The sequence below is a fragment of the Monodelphis domestica genome, chromosome 8 (assembly GCF_027887165.1).
Source record: "Monodelphis domestica isolate mMonDom1 chromosome 8, mMonDom1.pri, whole genome shotgun sequence".
In the NCBI taxonomy this organism is placed as follows: Eukaryota; Metazoa; Chordata; class Mammalia; order Didelphimorphia; family Didelphidae; genus Monodelphis; species Monodelphis domestica.
Window position 1 is genome coordinate 201,870,790 of NC_077234.1, and position 21,298 is coordinate 201,892,087.

At 37.2% G+C, this 21,298-nt stretch overlaps 1 protein-coding gene across 4 annotated transcripts in view; it reads left to right on the plus strand.

Annotated features, from left to right (window-relative positions):
• The window catches only part of AFF3 (ALF transcription elongation factor 3), a 669,714-nt gene that overhangs the window by 449,269 nt on the left and 199,147 nt on the right, over positions 1-21,298 (plus strand). For all 4 annotated transcript variants that reach the window (XM_056807135.1, XM_056807138.1, XM_056807136.1 and 1 more), the window contains one exon: positions 11,743-11,779. In XM_056807135.1, the coding sequence (XP_056663113.1) occupies positions 11,743-11,779 (37 nt within the window). The remainder of the gene's footprint in view (positions 1-11,742; positions 11,780-21,298) is intronic.

Consider the following 21,298-nt stretch of genomic DNA (forward strand, 5'->3'; position numbering starts at 1 on the left):
ATTCTATAAATGTCCCCTTTAAAATAAGTAGTTCAGCATTTGGTATCATGCAAAGTAGAACCAATGAAGTTCTGAATCCATATCCAAAGCCATATCATTTTTGAGATAGCTATAGATATAAGGCAGATGTTAAATAATAGACATAAAGTCTTGGGGTTGGGAATACCTGGCCTAAAGTCAAGTAGGGGGAGGAAGGTAGGAAGAGAGGGAAAGAAGGAGGGAGGGAGAGAGAAAACAAGAGAAAGAAAGATGGGGGAGAGAAAAAAGGGGTGGGGAGAGGGAATGATAGAGGGAGGGAAAAGGAAAAGAAGGAAAAGGAGAAAGACAAAGTGAGGGAGAGAGAGAGAGCCAGAGAGAGAATTGATGTGTATCTGGAAACTTCCTATACTAATACACATCAGTTATTTATCATCAGTAGTCTTAAAAATTTATCCAGGAGCTTCTCAGCTGTGTGACCCTGGGCAAGTCACTTGACCCCCATTGCCTAGCCCTTACCACTCTTCTGCCTTGGAGCCAATACACAGTATTGACTCCAAGACAGAAGGTAAGGGTTTAAAAAAAAAAAAAGGAAAAAAAATTTATCCAGGAGCACTGAGGAGTTGTGACTTAACCAAGGTCACACAGCCAGTGATTTGACACAGTGGAGACTTAACTATAATCTTTCTGATTCATTGTCCTTGCCCAGCTCACTTGTTTGGATTATTATAAGAAGAGATGTATAGAATTAATTTTTCTTTGCTTTCTAACACCTTGCTTGACTTTTCAGATTTTTTTTACACTCTAAGTGATTTAAGACTTTACTAAGGGCTTTTGTTTGGTGGTTTAATCTCTGCCCAAAAAGGAAGGGATCTTGTTTGTTTGGCTTTCTACCTCCCCCCTCACACCCCTTCAAATCTCCTCATTAGTAGCTTTAAAAAAAGCTGAAGATGCTTTTGTGAATTTCAAAAAGATTTCTATGTTATCCAAGAAAAGCTACAGGAAAAAATCCACAAAATATAACTGCAAAGTTTTTGATGAATGTGGAACCATAAATAATTTGATATTTGTCTTACATGTTTATTTCTCATTATTATAAGTGAACACAGATCATTGGATCAACTGTCAAAACTTAATATAACCCAAAAAATTACAGAGAAAAAGGCAAATAATTCACATTGTTATTATTCAAATGAAGACCACTACATGCAGTAGGACTAGTTATTGTCCATATTATGGCAAATGATGCTTTCAGAGCCAAATAAAAATAAATCATGCATGCAGTTTGAATCTTATTTGAATTGTGCCAATGAAGCATTTCATTCAACTATATTATTGGCTTTATTCTTTCTTATTGAGCTTTTTCCAAATTCAATTAATTGATTGGTATTCACTCCGAAGACCTAAAGCTGTCTTTCTACCTTGGCCTTTCCCCCTGCTTTCTTGAGGAATTGGCTGGAATGTTGGCAGATGGACAAAGTGTCCAGACAACAGAGCAGTCCCTGGGGTGTAGTCAATCAGGGTGAACATTTGGGTTCCTGAGCTCTTAAGGAGCCTGGGTTGTGCAGGAAATGTGTTGAATAGTTATGGGAAGATGGAGGGTGGGGGATGAATCACAAGGCTCTCTAGGATTGCAGCTAGCTGCCTACCAACAACTTCCCCCCAACCCCTAACAGACAGGCAGATAGCACTCACACACAACACACAAAATACAAACACAGTCAAGGCTGTGTAGTGGATTTTTCTGATACCTCCTTTTATCCTTCAAGATTGAAGTTAGTATATTTTTTAAAGTATTTTAAACCTTACATTCCCTCTCAGAATCAATATTATGGATTCATTCTAAGGTAGAAGAATGATAAGAGGAGATAATGGGGGTTACGTGACTTGCCCAGGATCACACGGCTAGGAAGTATCTAGATATGAACTTCAGATCTCCCTTCTCCTGGCCTGGCTTTCTATCCACTGTGCCACTTAGCTGCCTCCAATATTTATTTTTGACTAATATGGCATGTATTGAGCATCTAGGGAATGGAGAGAAGACTGATACATATTTTGATTGGTCATGAGCTTCATACTCACCTAGGGTTGGCTCTACCTGTCAGTATTCCATCAGCTGCGGGTCTAATTCCCTGCCTCTATTGATAGCCCTGCCTAGTCCTGTTTCAGATTATTGATCCTGTGAATTCCCCTAATGCTCCTTTCTGCTGCTCAGCATCTGCCTGTAGACTCAGGAAGATCCACTTACTGGGTATCTTCCTGAGTCCTTTGCTTTCTCTCATGCATTTGTCCACTCAGAGTAAACATGGACCTTTATCTCACATCAGCAGGCTCAGTTTCAATGAGCAATCAGTATTCTCAGAGCTGCATGAGTAGATGACACCCATCATAAAAGCCACTGTCTAGCCACTGGGATTGACATCAGGGATAGGCAGGAGAAGTAGCATGTATAACTGATCATCTTGACAATAAAAATTAAAATGCACCAAGAAACCATTTTTTCTTCATTCTATTTGTTGCCTACCTGTTCCTACACCACCAAGTAAATCCATGAAAAAAATAATTGGGGCCCTCAAATTATGTAACCTTTATAGCCATTGTCACAAAGACATGTCCTAATGTCAATAATATTATAACTAAAGTCAATAATTGTAGCTCAAGAGCAGAAAGAAACCTTGAAGGTGATCAAATCCAAAATCTTCATTTAACAAATGAAGAAACTGCGATTCACAGAAGTAATGCCTTGTCCTGGATCACACAACTATTAAGTATGGGAGGCAGGACTTGAACCTAGAACTTAGGAATCTATGGCTCTATCCCATACAACAACACTACACTGCTTCTTACATGGGAATTTTGGAATTTATAGGACTAGACCAGGACAGTGCTCACTTTGGAAGATACTACCCAGTTGGAAACACTTCAGGTATGGACTCAACAATGGGCTGTTATCAAAAATAAACCCAGTCAGGTTCAAATAAGCCTCTCACCTCAAGGTTGGATGAATATTTTGGATCAGCATTTGGGGGAGTCACCCCATAAAGAATCAAGGAACAACTATCTCCATAGGACAAGCTCATACAGATGAAACTATAATCTTTAGATGTGTTAAAATAAGCAACTGAGTAAATATACATATATATATATATATATATATATATATATCTTGAATACTTTTGGATATGGCTTTCTACATTGGAAAAAATCCACAAAATATAATTTTAAAGTTTTTCATTAATTAACAAGAACAATAAGTAATTTTATATACATCTTATCTACTTATTTCTCATTATTATAACCATGAACACAGATAGTCTGATCAACTGTCAAAACTTACTATAACCTAGAAAAATTTAAAGAGAAAAAAGTAGAGTCAAAGAATGACCATATCCACAGGACTAACTTATACTAATGAAATCGCAGATCTTTAGATATATTAAAATGAGCAACTGATTAGTACATACCTTGGGTACTTTTGGATATGGTTTTCACCATGGGACAAAAATCCATAAAATATCATTTTAAAGTAAAATTAAACATCACTATAATTAATTTGGTATATGTCTTATCTATTTATTTCTCATTATTATAATCATGAATGTAGATAATCAGCTGTCAAAACTCAATATAATCTAGAAAAAAATAAAGAGAAAATGATAAGCAATTTATATTATCATTGTGAAAATAATACCACTATCTGGTTATGTCCATATTATTGCAAATAGAGCCTTCAGAGCCAATAAAATTACTACCACGATATCACTATGCAAAATAAAAATAGTACTTGGCTATTTATATAGCACTTAAGACTTTGAAAAGCATTTTATTTGTATTATCTCATTTGATCTTCAACCCTGGTCAACAACCCTGAGTTAGGTTCTATTATTCCTCTTTTACAGATAAGGAAACTGAGATTAACTGACTTGGTCAAAAATTCACACAGTTAGTTAGAATCTGAGGCAAGATATGAACTCAGGTGTTCCTGAATCTAAAGATGAAGAATAATCAAAGGAAATTGAGGTTGAGTAGTCATATAGATTGGAGGTAAACCAGGAAGAAAGAATGTGACACCGAGAGCATAATGAAAACCTAGAAAAAAAAGAGAATATTAAGGAGAAAAGGATGAACAGCAATGTCAAAGGCTGAAAAGAAGTCAAGAAGGATGAATGTTGAGGAAAGATCACTAGACTTGTCCATTCAGAAGTCTCTATTACTTTGGAATAAGCAGTTTCCATTGAATAATGAGGTTGGAGGCTAGATATGAAGAGTTAAGAAGGGAATGAGAGAAAAGGAAGTGGAGGCACCTATTGGAAAAGAGGTTTATCAAGGTGTTTCATCACAAAAGGGAGGAGAGATGTTGGGCAATAGATAGTGAAGGATGGATGGATCAATTGAAGATGATCAGAGGGGGAGACACATGTATAGACTGGAGGGATGCAGCCAGTAGACAAGAAGAAATTGAATATAAGTGAGAGAATAAGGATGATAGAGGGGAGAAACCCATTAGAGAAGACAGGATGGACCTTATTATGTGAGCTAGGAATGAAGGCGGAGATAGTTGTAATAGAAAGCATCTACTGGTATTCCCCAAATGCCCACCTCATTCCTTAGCTTTTTAATGTGTTCGGAACTTATACCTGAGGTACAAAATTGCTGTCCATAATACCGGTGTAGAGGGGGGTTTAATTTTAAAAGGGGGGGGGGTTAATTTTAAACAAGGAAATCAGATTTCAATGAGGCATCTTCTTGACTGCTGAGCGGACTTCATTAATGCTATTTCTCCATGCCTCCCTCTCTTCTTGCTCAGAGAGAAAATTAAATGTGATTTTTACTAAAGTGTAGTAACACGTCACATTTTCTCTATGGGCTCCTCCCTTCCAAGAAATTCATAGGATGTGCTGCTAATTCATCCCTTACAAATAGAGTATGACCATCATTAATTTTCACACATAATGCACTTCTTTTAACCTGTATCTCAACTAATTAGTATCCTGACAGCTTGAGACTTGCAATTTATTAATTAGGCCATTAAAGTTTCAAAGGCTATCACTATTGTAACTATATGGGAGCTGGAATCAGTGAAGAAATTAGAGGGGTATCGTGTGCACGTAGGCAGATAAACAATGAAATAAAACATACATTAAGATTAAAGGGGCTATTTGTAGTTTCAAGGAAAGTCAATTTAATGGTGCATTTTCTGCATGCCAGGTGCTACTAAATACGTCAGGTAAGTAGTTCCAAGTACTTCCCCATTAGATCTGTGTGTTGAGAGATACAACCTACAGTACAGTCGGTGGCTTCTGAACTTTGATTTTCTGTTCCCTGAGGGGCTAATTTGGATTCTCAAATTCATTGGAAGGACACTGCCAGACTTTTCTGCCTCATTCTTCAGACCTCAAAAGTAATTGGATTTGGTAAAGAAAAGATAGGACACTTTTGAATGGGCTGCCATTATCAGGTGTTCGAACCAGGAGAAAAGAGGATGTTCTTTTCATTCCCCTTTTTTCTTTTTTCCTTCATTTCTGTAGCAGCCTTCTAAGTTTTGAAATGCAAATAAAGAACTCAAATTGTAGAACTCATTTCTCTTCTCAGAAAACCAGTGTCCAAACCTAATGCCATTTTCGCAAGCATCTCACATAGTTCTTGCGTAGCAACAGGGGCCGAGTCTAGTGGAATCACACCCGTTCTGAAATTATTTTTGCCAACTGATTTTTTAAAAAGCATTACACAGAGGAATTCAAGCATCATTACTGAAATGAAAGTCCTGTTACCTTTCTTTCTCTTTCTGAATTAGATAGAGAATGAAAGAGCACTTGGGAAAGAACGTGCTTCAAGGTTGGAAAGCATATTATTAAACACGCCCTTTTGGGTGCCTAACATGCTTCAAAAAAATAACACATATTTGGCCTAAAACCCTGTTTGCCATGCCATTACCTGAAAGTGAACATTTTAATTGACATTAGCTAAAAATCAATTCAATTTTTTTTTAGTTGCTAGAAATGTTCTGATAAGAAAAGGGGTGTGTGGGTGTGTGGGAAGAATACCAAGTGATTTCTTTTTCCTCCTATAATGATCATTACCAGAGCCTGAAAAACTACTTGGGATTCCCTTCCCTTACTGCTAAGTCCAGAGGGAGCCATTTTTTTTTCCAGGTAGATAAACCAGTATAAAAAACAAGAAGGATGAGTGAACAGGCATCAAGTGGTTTCAGAAAGGCAACAGTTTAAAACAAAAAAAAAGAAAAATCGAATGAAACAACAAAATTTCTCTGCCTTTAGTAATCCACTCATTCTCTGTGCCCATGGCCTCCATCAGTGACATCTGGCTCCAGAAAATAGTTTTTGCTATAAAAGCTCAGTCCCCCCCACACACACATGATAAAATTGGCATGAGCAATGCCTCCTGTTTTACATGCCATTGGTCATCAGAGGGGTTTAGGACATCATGGAAGGAGGCACAGGCTAACTTCTAAAAGGTTGTCTGACCCTCTGGGGTTGAATAAGTAAAAGAATGAATTGTGGGTTGCAGATCAGCTTCTAAATAATCATAAATGAGGATGACCTTTACAATTAAACCGTGCAACATTCTAACCCACACTACCAATTGAATGGTGATCTGGCAAACACCACCAAAAAGCGAATTATAGACTGAGGACATAGAATCATTGATTAGAACAAGCCCACATTGTATAGTCTTGCCAGTTCCAGGAGCATATATTATGGAGAACTTCATATCTGAAAAAAGTTCAACCTGCATATGCCGTCATCGGGATTATTCTTAGTTGTCAACCCATTTGGTGAACAGAAATCGTAGAGAAGGACTGGCTATACAAACCAAAATAAATTAACTGCAAACCTAGAGGCTCTTCTGTGTGGTCTGTCTAGATAAGTAAAGTGCTCATTAGGCAGACTTAAAGTCCCTTAAATTTTCGGTCATATAAAATGTTTTCTTGCTATTGATATTGGAGGCTAGGTTTGAACTCACAAAGTTGAGTCTTCCTTAGTCCAGGCTCAGTGTGCCGTCTAATCACCCTAAATATTATTATTTAGTTCAATTATTACAGCCCTGTCCAACTTTCTGTGACTCCATTTTGGGGTTTTCTTGGCAAAGATATTGAAGTGGCTATTTCCTTCTCCAGCTCATTCTACAATTGAGAAAACTGAGGGAAATGGGGTCAAGCGACTTGCCAAGGGTCACAAAAATAGTAAGTGTCTGAGGCCACATTTGAACTTAAAAGGATGATTTTCCTAATTCCAAGCTCAGTGTTCTATCACTGCCACCTAGCTGCTCTTGCATCTACCCAAAGTGTTCTTTTGCCTGCATGTCATTCATTTCTTTATTCTGAATAATTTGAGGTCCACAAGTATACTTACCAAAATTTTGTCAAAGCTATCAATATTCATCTCAAAAAGTTATGGGGGATGAAGGGAAGGTCACAGTGGATAGAACACAATGACACTGAAGTCATAGGACCTGGGTTCAAATCCCACCTCTGATATGATTTGGGTGTAAGTCATTTAAATTCCTTCCCATTCACTATTTTTAAAAAACCCTTACCTTCTCTCTTAGAAAAGTCATTAGATATCAGTTCCAAGGCAGAAGGGCTAGAAAATTTGGATTTAGTGACTTTCCCAAGGTCATATAGCTAGGAAGTGTCTGAGGCCAGATTCTGTTCAATCTTTTAACCTCAGTTCCTCATCTGTAAAATGAAAGGATTATGTAGGCTAATTTCTGTGGTTCCTTCAGGCTCTATATCTGTGGTCCTTTTGTCCTTGATTTTATCAAATGAGATTCTACATGTAAAGTATTTTGTAAATCTAAAGGCACTATTATTGTCCTTACCTTAGTCAACAGCATAGCAATTATTGTCCTGAATACTCCCTCCTTTTACACCAATTAGAAACCTTCCACAACTTTGGAAGTTTTATGGTTAAAAAAAAATTGCCTGCTAGCTAATATTCTACTAATAAGTCTTTCCCCCTGTCCCTTTCTAGATCAGTCTTTGGGTAACAAAGAGAGTCTCTTATTAGGCCTGTACACAAAGGCCTTGATAATCTGCCCAAGTTGTTAAAGCCCTCAGTAACTCAAGATCACCTCCATATTGAAGGAAGTCTTCAGATTGAGACTTAGGCGAAGAGTAATGGCATTTTTGTCATTTCATTTCCAATGCCCAACACAGTACCTGCTGCAATAGAGAAAGTTCTTAATAATTATTATTACTTAATATATTAATTAATATACTATATTGTATTAATATATCACATTATAATATAATAATTATTAATAAATATATGTTGAATGATTGAGTTATGACAGTGGAATCCAATACAATGAGGATGCCCTTTTGAAATGCAATTGAATTTATATTTTTTCTTCTTGTTGTTGTCTATAGTTTTTCCCTTACAAAATTATTTTCCTGGTGGATATTTGATAATATTATTGAGTGTAACTAATAACATGGTAAGAAATTATTAAAACAAATATAACAGGGGCAACTAGGGGGCTAGTAGAAAGAGAGCCAGGCCTGGAGACAGGAGGTGCTGGGTTCAAATCCAGTCTCTCGTGTAAAATAAAAATTATAGCAGAATGGAAGTTCATTGAGAGCAGAGGTTTTTGGGGAGTGTTTTTTTATATTGATTCCATGAATACTTAGCATAGGGCTTAGCATGAAGTCAGTGCTTAATAAATGCTTGTTAAGCAACTAACAATATTTCATTTCATAGACATTTTAAGGGAAATTTGATGTTCCATAGATATAAAGGACAAGAAGGTGGTGCAGTGGATAGAGCACTGGTCTTTGAGTCAGAAAGACATCTTCATGAATTTAAATCCGGCATCAGGCACTAAGTGACTGTGTGACCCTGGGCAAGTCACTTGACTGTTTGCCTCAGTTTCCTCATCTATAAAATGAGCTGGAGAAGGAATGACAAACCACTCTAATATCCTTGCCAAGAAAACCCCAAAATGGGGTCACAAAGACTTGAACTCAACTGAAATGACTCAACAGCAGCAGCACAATGCAATTATCATCACATGCCACCTTTTTGTTTTTGCACGGGTAAAAGGATTGGGAGGTTGGTCCACACTTTAACCTTCTAATCGTGTATTATTATTAGTCAGTCTCTGCAATTTGAGATAGCTAAGGTCAGGTCATAGGTATTTGAGCTAAAAGGGAGCTTAGAGATCGCCCAATCCAAACCTTCCTATTTAAAGATAAAGAAACAGTGGTGTCAGATAGTATTAGAATTACATTGCAGAGCCATGATTTCATCTACTGTCTTCTCCTGCCACTTCTTGTGTGCTTTCTCTTCCACCTGCTCACTAAGATGGAATTCTCTAATACCTATAGTACCATTTTAATACAATTACAATGAATTTTCATGAAAGAAAAGGACTCAACCAAAAGATTTGTCTCACATCATCATCTCTGCCATATTTGATTCAGCTTTTATTCAGGCACAAAAGAAGGACGAGATACTCTAAATAGCCAATTAAGACACACTTTTGATGCTTCAAGGATCTACAGTTTGGTTTGCAAATACTTTCTTAATGGACAAATATGTGTCATAACTTCTCTGTGATGTAGTAGATTATCTTGGAGAGCTGTGAACATCTCTAAATTGAGTTAGTTTGGCCTTGGGTAGCAGTCATGTAGCCCACCACCAGGACACAAGATAAAGCCTTTCTAGCTTGGTAGAACATTGCCTAGCTTGTTTTCAGTTAGCTTAGCCTTTGAATACTTGGGATTACCCCTACACTACAATGAAACATCAGAGCATCACACTAGAAGATTAAGGGGGCATTTATATAACATCTAACTTGTTTTTCATATAACAAAAGTATGAACAATAGGGGTCTTGTTTCACATAACAGAAAGGGAAATATGGGTTATATGCCGATATATACAATCTGTTTCATATTACCTGCTTTTGGGGAAGGGGGGGAAAAGAGTGAAACATTTTTAGTCTTTGCTAATGTGAGAATTTGTTTCTCTTGGATAAGCATATTTATTATTATTTAATACTCACTTATAACAAATTATATATTATATTATTATGTCACTCTTTTATTTTTAAATGGTAAACAAAAAAACAGCTCATATTTAGATAGAAAAGCTCTGAATTATTCGGGGTACAAAAATGGTGGAAACTAGTCTTCTTGGGAATTTACATCTGGATAATCTACTTGTCAACATTTCTCTTTTAGAAATCTGTCCCCTGTTCCTCACAGATTTCTGTTTTGTTTTGTTGTTCGTTTCTTTTTGTTTTATTTTCTTTTTTTAGTTGTTTTTTATTCTCCCACAGTTTTTAATTCCCAAATTTCACTGGGAGAAAGGGAAAATCTGTGTCTGTGTGTGTGTGTGTGTGTGTGTGTGTGTGTGTGTGTGTATTCTGCCTTTTCTGCCTTATAGAGTTATCTTTGGTTAACATTTAGTTTCAGGATCACAATGAAATCTATAATTTCTCTTTTAAGTAATGGACAGAATTATCATAGAATCATAGGACTCAGAGCTGGAAGGTACCTTAACTATCCAGTTCTAATCCCTTATTTTGTAGGAGAGGAAATGAAGTGTCACTGTAATACTATTAAACGACTAGCCCAAGGTCATGCAAGTAATAAGCAACAGAATTAAGATTCAAATCCAGGATCTGATTTAAAAACAATGCTCTTTCCACCATACCATACTACCTCTCATCATCTATCATAATATGTATTATATATATATATTTATTAAGCATCCAAGTATGTCACACTGTACTGGTTTTAAAACAAAGCAATCTAAAAAAATATTTTCCACTTTTAGTATCATAGACTCCTAAAAATGTCAGCTTGTATAGATTTTGGTTCCTTCTCCCTCACATATTTGGACCTAATGTAAGTCAAATCACATCCCCCTAATCTAGAGCAAGGGTAGTAAAATTTTCAAATAACATAGTCTATAAAGTGGATATTAATCCTGTTCTATAAAACCAGTCTAAGATAGGGCATCTACTATATTTTTAATGCTACTTCTGTTTTCAGTGTCTTTTTCATACCTGTCATTACTTATTCCTATTCTCATTTCCCCCAATGTGTTAGACTAAGCGTACATCTTCATGAGCACGAGAGAAGGGAATTTTCAAGTCAAACAAGATCAGACGTATAATTTACTTTTAATGCAAATTCAATCTCCAGATGTAAGAGGAAAGCAGGTTCCTTTTCCATGTATCAGAAATCTTAGAGAAGAGGATGTTCATAATCTGTCTTACGAAGGCACCAGAATTGGTAGCAGTCCCTCCCCATCTTCAGAAAAAGGCTGGACGCAGCATAGTGAACTCTCTGGCATTGAAGGACAAGGGTTAAACTCCCACCTCCAGGGCCTCCCTACCCTATGTGACCTTGGCCAAATCACTTAATCATTCAGTCTCCATGGTTCTTTGTTTCCTTAACTGTAAAAGTAGAGAGTTTGACAAGATGGCTTCTGAGGTTCTGTCTAGATCTCTATATGATACCTTGAACTATTTACCTGTATTCTGAAGGAAAGCAAGGTACACGTTAAATTGACCAGAAGGGAGAAGGTGACTATCAACAGTAGAAAGAAGCAGTTCTAAAATGTATTTCTAGAGTACGTGCATATTAGGTACTTTCATACTAAACTTTATTGTCATAGATTGCAATAAATATTTAGCTTCCAAGTGACATACCATATAACTCTTTTTCAAACTGCTTTTGCTTTTTAAGAAATTCCTACAGACAAATTAATTTTTCCCTTTTTTGTCATTTTAGGACTCTCAGCATGTATCTACTGGACACAACAATCCAAGTAAGACAGACTTTCATTAATGATAAATTGGGGGAAATGGAAGAAATGGGGAGGTTTGGTAGTCCTCGGGGAAAACTGCAGCATGACCTGTTGGGAGTCAGAGGAGAGCTCCTGGTTGTACACATGACAAGCAAGAGAACAATCAAATAGATGAGAAAACAAAATTAAGAGAGAGAAAGAGAAAAATCTGGACTAAACAATATTGGCTGCCTAGCCTCGATATTTGAACCCAAGGCTTAGTAGCTAATGTTGTTTTGCTCAAGTAGAGAATCAGTTTTAGGAATGATCTTGAAGCTCCCCTTTTAGGAGGAAAGGATGGGTATAGAAAATGCTATTTTTCATAATGTTCTTTCTCCAAAGTTGGAAAGAACAGCTTGCTTCATTGAAGTTGATCTCTAGTATATGTGGGAAGACAACAAATTTTAAAGGGTAAATAATTAGTTTCCTAAATTAAAAGAAAGTGGGTGGGGAAAGAAAGCCAATCAAGGGACCCCAAACTAAATTGCCGTAATCTCTCAAGAGGCTACTTTAAAGAAAAGCAGCACCTTGCTGGGCATGTACCATAGAGTCTTCCAAAAATAGACTGACATCAATCGAGGGGAGGAGGAGCATATTGCACTTAGCGACTAGTAAAACATTTAGGCTTTGTCGTCAAAGAAAGGATGGAATCATTCTGTGAAGCTCTGTTTTAATTCTCTCTCCTGGCACCCCTGATTGGTATTAATGTTGTCCTGTGTATTAAAAATGCATGACCTACCCAGTTCATGTCATTAAAGCACACCAACAAAGGCTGTATTTTGTTAGTTTCATGACCAGTCAGCCAGCTGAGAGCACCACTTGCCAATTACAAAGCTGCGTTTGAAGATGAAAAACACTCTGAGCCAAAAGATGTGGCTTTGAAATTGAGTGCTCACCCACTGGGTGTGGGGGGAAGACATCCAGGGGGAGAGTGTTAGGCGGCTGCAGGCTGTTAATGCACAGTGCAGAATTTTGCTAGAGAAAGGTCAGTATGGGAAGATAATGCTGTGAGAATGCATACAGCAATGTCACTTAATTATCCTGCCATCAGCTGGGATTTACTGTGAGCTGGGGCACCAAGGAAGAAGTAAAAGGCCAAAGGCACTAGAATTCTGAGGAAAAAATAATAAATTCAGGAACGAGGAGAGGAAACTAGAAGGAAAGACATTTATTTTTGTAAGATCCTTAAACACCGACAAAAACTAAGCATGGAACACCAAAGGCCTGAAATTGCTCAGGAGTTACTATTGTTTTGTTCCTGGTGTCCTTTCATTTGATTCGAAACATTTCAAGCTATGGAAGAGGTTTAACAGAATCCTAAGTACACAAAACCTCTAATTGCCTTCAGCTTGAAATGTTTGAGGAGAAGAGAGAGGAAGAAGGACGTTTTAAATATATAGTGGGTTAATGACTGAACCTGTGATTTCATTGTAAAGGGAACGTAAGGTGATTTAAGAATTTAGGAAATTTAGGAAAATTTAAGAATTTTACTTCTACAAATTAAAATTAATGGAATTTCTTAGCAACATAGTCTTCTTTTAAGCCCTTACCATAGAATCTTAGAATCAATATTAAGAATGGGTTCCAAGATCAGTAAGGGCTAGACAATTAGGGTTAAGTGACTTGCCCAGGATAATATAGCTAGTAAAGTGTCTGAGGCCAGATTTGAACCAAAATCTTCCTGTCTTCAGGTGTAGCTAACTATCCACTAAACCACCTGGCTCCCCCACAACATACAGTATTAAAGAGTTGTCCAGAGCAAGGTGGTACAAAGGATAGAAGTTGTAAGCTGCCAAGAGTGAGGAAGACTCATCTTCCCAAATTTAAGTCTGACCTCAGTCTAGCCTTGTGATTCTGGACAAGTCACTTAACCCTGTTTATCTCAGTTTCCTCATTTGTTAAAGGAAATGGCAAACTGCTCCAGGATCTTTGCCAAGAAAGCACCCAATGAGATCACAAAGACTCAAGAAAACTGACACAGAGCTGAAATGATCCCTGACAGCTGCATATTGACTTAGAAAGCCATAAAATAACATTATCCATATCATATTATATTTTTATTTATTTCCTGTCTAACATTTCCTAATTATATTTTAATTTGGTCCCATTGCCCACTCACTAGCAACTTGAATCTGAGTTGCATCTGTGGGTCGAGAGTACTTAGGAGTTAAGAGACTTTCCCAGGGTTACCCAGTCAGTATGTGTCAGGGACAGGAATTAAGCCAAGGTTTTTCTTGACTGACTATCCAGGACTCCACTCTGCCTCTCAAATAGACTAGAATATGATTAAATCATTGTCCAGAAATGGTGCACTGAAAACCTTAATACTTCATGCATGCTATTATTTTTCTGGTAACATTTCATGCTACTAATGCTCTTATGCTACAAATTTAAGATGTGCAAAAGAAGACCACATTCCTTGTGTAATACTAAAGTTTCTATGACATTTCAGGCAGAATCTAAAAATTCCTGGAATTCAGGATGGCATGTACTCAGTCAAGCCAAGAAAGTAAATCCAAGAGGCAAAATACTTAAAGAATTTAATTGTTTTATATACACATGTAGCTCTAACTTAACTACACCAATTTTTCAGTGTGACTTCTCTCAATAGATTATAGCAAAAGATTCTCAATTTTAACGAAGCACAAAGGTTTTGCATGTGACACGTTCATAGATGAGTACAGAAAAGATGTAGAAAATACATTATTTTGAACAGAGTAATAACCACTGGGAACTCAGAAAAAAGCTCTTGTTAGAGAGGATGGCTCTTCAGCTGAACCCAAAAAGGAACTATGGACTGGAATTCCAGGAAGCAGAAGGGAAGGTTGAGACGAGTCTAGGCGTACAGTACAGCAAGAGATAGAATGCCTTGTATAAGAAATAGCAAATAGGCAAGTTTGATAGGAACAAAGGACAGGAGGGGGAATAATGTGAGATCAGCTTGGAAACAGGTTCAACAGAACTGTGAAGGACTTTAAATGCTAAACAGGGGAATCTATATTTTATCCTTCAAGCAATTGAGATCCATTAAAGCTATTTGGTTGGGAAAATAACATGTTCAATCCCATCCTGGTCATTAGGAATATAATTTTTGCAGCTGTGTGGATGATGGATTGGAGGGAGAGGAGATGTGCCATTAATTAAGAGGCTATTGCAATAGTCCAGTTGAGAGATGATGACGGCCTGAACTAGAGTGGTGACTGTGAGTGGAGAGACTGAGATAGATGTGAGAGATGTTAAGGAAGGACAATTGACTTGTTAGTTAGATGAATTATTTATCATAGGACTAATTTTGATTTTTTTAAGTCAAGGTAAAATTTTTAGAAAAAGGTAGGCCTATTATTTTGGAAAAGCATCAAGGAATTTAAATATTACAATGAAGAGTGAATATCTACATAAAGAGATCACTGAGGCAGCTAGTCTTGAATGTGGAGAACTTAGTTCAAATTTGACCTCAGACACTTTGTAGCTGTGTGACCCTGGGCAAATAAATCACTTAATCCTAATTGCCTAGCCCTTAATGCTCTTCTGCCCTAGAATTGATACTAAGACAGAAGGCAAGGGTTAAAAAGAAAGAAATCAGTATATAACATACTAGAGCTTTGCTTCCTATATTGTTCACTAATAGGACAGAATTCAGTAAACAGTAAGTCTCTCTTAAAGCCCATTCAAAAACTCCAGGGTATTATATATAATAATGAAAATGACTTCTGGTCCTATATAGCATTGCCAGATAAATAAAATGCAGTAACCTTTTTGAACTGGAGTAACATTAATACCAGTTGAAGTCATAAAAGAGAGAACTAAAACTCTACTTAAAAGTTAACTAAATGATCAGACATTATTAGGTTATTCTATATTACCAGTTTCACTTTATATCTCACATAATTCACTACTTTACTTCCAATGGAGAATCTCCTTTGCTCATCCTATCTGCAATATTATAATTCTATAACATTGGGTTAAGTAGTAATATGGCTGAGCAGTGGCAAGTATTATATATAACTCAAACTGAATTGTTGCCAGCTCCAGGAATGGGGAGGGAAGAGGAAAGGAGACAATGTGGATCACATAACTTCAGAAAACTCATGTGGAAATGTGTTATTAAAATTAAAAAAAAATAAGTGGCAAGTATTTATTGAGCACCCAAGTTAATACTGGGAACACAAAAATGGAGCTATGGATCTGAAAAATACCATCTCAATTTTGTCTAATTTGTTTTTAACCATTCCTCCTTGTAGTGGAATTTAAATATATAAAAATATACAAGCTACACCAAAACCAATATTAGTATTTCAGACTTGTTAATAATGGGCACACAGTTTAATGCAGATTAAGGGACAGGTTTTAGTGTCAGTCCTGTGACCTTATTGTGTCAAATCATGTGGCCAGATTTGCTATGAGACAGTTCAGCTTGGTGGCTTTTGACAGAAAGAGCCCTTTCACCAGACTGAAAATTCCAACTCTGGAACCTTTATTTTCCTGTTACTCTCTACCTCTCCATCCCACATTCTAATCCTACCAATTTGAAGATTGATAAGGAGACTAGAATCCTAAAAGTTCACATGTAAACATGTAAACTTGTTAAATTAAATTTAAATATGTAAAATTAGTTCCAAAAATTGCATCATTTAAAATTTTAAGGTATGGAAAATATTTTACATTCTACCATCCCATAAAGAATGTAAATAACTATCATCTCTTCTCACCATCCTGCACTTAATTTCCTTCTAAATGTTTTTTTCTCTATCAGTATTGAAAATTTGATCCTTAAAGCCTCACCTGTTTAAACATGTAAAATTAATTCCAAAATTACATCATTTAAAGTTTTAAGATCTAGAAAGTATTTTGCATTCTATTTTCCTTAAAGGATGTAAACAACTATCATCTCTTTCCACCATCCTGCACTTAATTTCCCTACAAAGTCTTATTCCCTATTAGTATTGAAGATTTGATCCCTAAAAGCTTATCTGTTTATATATGATGGTGATTGAATACTAATGATGACTGATGTAGTGAAATAAGCAGACCAGGAGAACATTATATACAGTAACTGAAACATTATGGGTTGATCAAATGTAATAGACATTGCTACTAATAGCAATATTGAAAGGTGCTCTATCATGAAATTTAGTGAACTAAGTAACTCACTTGGACTTTTGAAAAATAAATGTTCAGATCTTTAAAAAAAAAAAAAAAGACATGACTGGCCATCATCTCCATCCACCATCCTGCCCTTAATTTCCCTAGAAAGCTTTGGTGTTTAGCAATATTGAAATGGCTGAAGGCCCTCACTCTTGAGTTTTTCCTAAATGTCTTATTTGGCTTGGTTGCATCCCTCCCCTATGCCAAAGCCTTTTCTGTTGTCTCTGTTGCCACAACAGTGAGTGCTGCTAAGAGCATCGATAATCAGTTGCAGCTTGTCCCTGATTTGACCGAAGTCAACAAGCCACTCAGACCCCAGATCCCACATGTAATCAGATCAGGGATCCCTCCACCTGTGGGTTTCTTGGCAGCATTATTACTGGAGGTAAAATATATTTATTAGAGCAGCAGAAACATTAGATTAGCTTTTGTTATTGAGTTCTTTTTTTTCTGACACAAGGTGTTTTGAAATGTATGATACTGCCTTCCATTCCCAGGCCTGTTTGTTGTGGATTGCATTTAATTGCCTGTGTGAGGTGTGCCTAGTGACAAGCCATAAAGCATGGGAGAAATTAACCAGCTTCCTGAAATTAATGGGGGAGGGAGAGATTCTGCTTTGAGAGAAAATTATATTTCGGATTGGTTATGCTTTACTTAAAGCAATTATAGTTACCTGTCCAAGGAGCAAGTGCAGGAGCTGGGGCTGCTGGTGTTGACAACAGTCCTAGCGTGCCTGGGATTGGTTTGTTTTTCCTGAACTGGAATTAATTAAGTGGACCTGGTTGAGTCCTCCCTAAACTAAATAGCTACATCACAATTCTAGCCCAGGGAACATAGTTTCCAATCAAAGTGGGAGCTCGAAAACAAAGTAACTAATGTGCTACTGCTGCTACTGCTTCTGCCTGGGTGAAGACTCTGCGAGTATCCCCAAGTGGTCTCTGGGGAAATTCAAACTGGATTTGCCTGATTTTTTTCCTTCTGTTATCTGGTCAGCTACCTGAGCTTATCCAGTAAAAAAGCAACAAACAAAAACCATTGGATTTGCAAAATTGGACTAATTTTGTGACTTTAGGCTGGTCAGCTAACCCCTCTGGGCCTCAGCTGTCTCCAAATGAGAGAGTTGGAGTCAATGACTTCTAAGAAAATTGCCACCTTTAAGACTATGGTCCTGAAATCTATACTCCTATGATGGAATTGCCTGGCAGTTTGGGGGCAGAGTAGAGAAGTAGGAGAGAAAGGAGCAGCTTGTAGACACACACCAAATATAAGAAGTTGGTTTGTGTTTATGCGTGTTACAACAGTATTTTTTGCTATAAGAAAAAGAAAGGGAAGAGCAAAGTTTTGTGGGACCAAGTTATAAACCAATCAGGAACCTCTGTAGATTGAATTTTTGTTAAAACCCTTATTTTCTGTCCTAGTAACAACTGAAAGACAGAAAGGCAAGGGCTGGACAAATGGGGGGTAAGTGGACTTATTGTCCAGACTCACACAGCTAGGAAGTGACTGAAGGTAGATCTTGACCCAGGAACCCCCTACTCCAGACCTGGCTTTCTAGCCACTGTGCCACCTAACTGCCCCCATCACTGTATTTTGATTTCATAATAGCTTGGGGTGGTGTGGAAAATGTGTTATGATTGTTTTTAATCCTACAATTTAGTTGTTGAATTCTAGACTCACAATGAAACTTTAGAATTCAGACCACTAACTGCTCATGTTGACATACTATAAAAGTGTGTTTATCCAGGGAGGAAGACAACATACTTAAAATAAGAACCTTTAAAGGGAGGATGTACTGAGTTTATGTAATGAGTTTACCCTTGTGCCAAAGCTATAGGCATCCGGAATTTATAAGTGATGGGGAACAATTAACAACATCCCTGCTTTCAATCTTTAAATTCACCTTTATAATACTATGGATGAAGAGTGAGAAAAACAAGAGGAGAGATTATTATAGCCAGGAAGCAATATGACTGCCGCAGTCAGAGAGTGGGGAATAGGGGAAATATTTTGCTTTGCTGAGAATCCTTTCTTCTGGGAAGCAAAACCAGCAGTATGCATCCTGCTCTAGTCCCTTTGGATAGTGATGCTTCTATCGCTACTGTGCTTCAGCCCTCCTGCTAGCGCTACACACAATCAATGGAAATTGCTTACCTAATCAGGCCCTCCTGAGGTTGCTTCCATTCTTGGAAGGGAGCTGATAAAGCTAGTAAAGACAATATATTTGGATGGTGCAGAATAGAATTTCTTCCCCTTCTCCCCAAACAATAGATTAAGATGGACCAGTAAATCTTAAACCTTAAGGGGCTAGAGCTTGAAGACATTTGCTACCATCGTACTCCATACTCCCTCTCTGTCACACATTTGTCCCTTGATTTTCAGACTTGGTGGTGAGAAGTACAATGCAATTAACAGAATGATCTCTCTTGATCAGTATATCCCACCTTCTCCTGAGTGCAGACTTCTTTCTCTGCATATAACTCCAAATTATCCCCAAGGCTTCAAGAAACAGGTAGCTTCTCTTAAAAGAAATGGGAACTTCTAGCCTTTGGAATATAACAAAGGACTTGGTACCAGAAGAATGAGGGTCCATTATTGGCTTCTCTGCTACCTCATTATATAGTTTTTAGCAGAAATGATCTGTGTCCCGTGGTTTTCCCATCCTTAAAGCAGGAGTAATAATGCAAAAGAAACATTTCAAGCTGACCAAAATACCAGTGGATTTTAAGACATTCTATTTAATTAAGAAATCTGATTTATCTGCAATTAATCAGAAAACCTTTTTGCTTCAGCCCTTCTATTAGTTATATTAGTACATTTTACTGCCTCTTGGTCATCACTATAAAGATCAATTTTCACTGTCCATTTCTGTAAATGCAACTACAGAAGATAATAGAGATCAAGTTGAATGTGTGCTGAGCTCAGCACATACCTTGAAATTTGGCTTGAATATTTCGCTTTTGTTTTACTAAATTCTGATAATAACTTGTTTTATTTGCCTTTTTCTTATGGAAGTTGAGTCCTGCAAAAATAGACAGTTCCCCTTGATTGGTTTCCAGCTAATAATGGCTGTGGAGGCAACTAGATGGCATAGTGGATAGAGCTCCAGGACAGGAGTCAGAAGGTCTTGGGTTCTCCTCTGCCCTCAGACACTTGCTAGCTGTGTGAGCCTGGGTTAGATGCCCCATTTGCCTAACTCTTGCCCTTCTGTTTTAGAATTGTTACTAAGACAGAAAGTAGGGGTTTAAAGAACGGGTGTGATCAATTTGTAACCTTCATTACACTGTTTGGTGCAAATTATGATAGAACATGAAAAACGTTCTTTTTGTTCCTTGGAGTTGTTTCATACCACAAACTTTACTCAAATTGTCAAATTCAGTATATTTTACCCTAAATGTATAGAAACAGCTAAAGGAAAAGCCCAGTTTATTCATTTATGACAAAGGGGTATACAGGGATTTTTCATTATATATCTGAAAGCAATTGGCAGCCTTGAACAAATGTGCCCAGGAGACAGAGCCAAGCAGGTATGTGATCACAATTCCCACATCTCAAGTGGTCTGTCTCGTAGGGAGAAACCATAGAACATTTTTCAGGAGCATACGGCATGCATTTGGTGTTAAGTAGCTAAAAATTATATTATGCCTATCACAAGAGGAATTTGCCTTTAAACTGTCCAGAGTGAAATGGATATAGGCCCCATGCTTAAAACCCTCTACTTCTATAAACCAAACCAAGCCAAATCTTTACTGACTGCAGACCACAGAAACATTTCTTTAATGAGCCTCTCACATGGTCAGGAAGGATTTCTGGTTTACATCTCATTCTCCATTTACATAGGACTCCCAAAACCATTTTGACAGGGGTCTGGATGGAAAATTGCTACATGGGAAAGGTATGACATGTGGCAAGACCTCAGTGTTCCTTTCATTTCTCAGGGCTAGGTATTGATCCAATCCGACCCATTTCAGGTTGTACTTACAAATGGGATCAAAGCGAAAGTGCTTTGGTGGTTGAATACTAATAGAATTTAGTTCTTTAGATTTACAAGAAAATGAAGCAGAAGATTCTGTCTGTAAAATAGGCATATTTTGACTTTCCTGCATTGGGCCCCCTAGTTGTTTGTAAATAGCACTTTAGTACTTACTTATAAATCAGTGCTTGGGCAATTGGATAGCATAGAAGAAATTATTTTGTAAATCCGGCTCTCAGACTGTAAAAGATGTTTAAAAAGCCTCCTGCTGCACATTTTGCAATATTGCTAATATGAGGATGAGAAGGTATTTTATCTCTCTCAAATCTTGAAGATTGTTATATTCATGTATTCTTTGTATTTTTTCCCCCTGCTTCTTTTCTTAA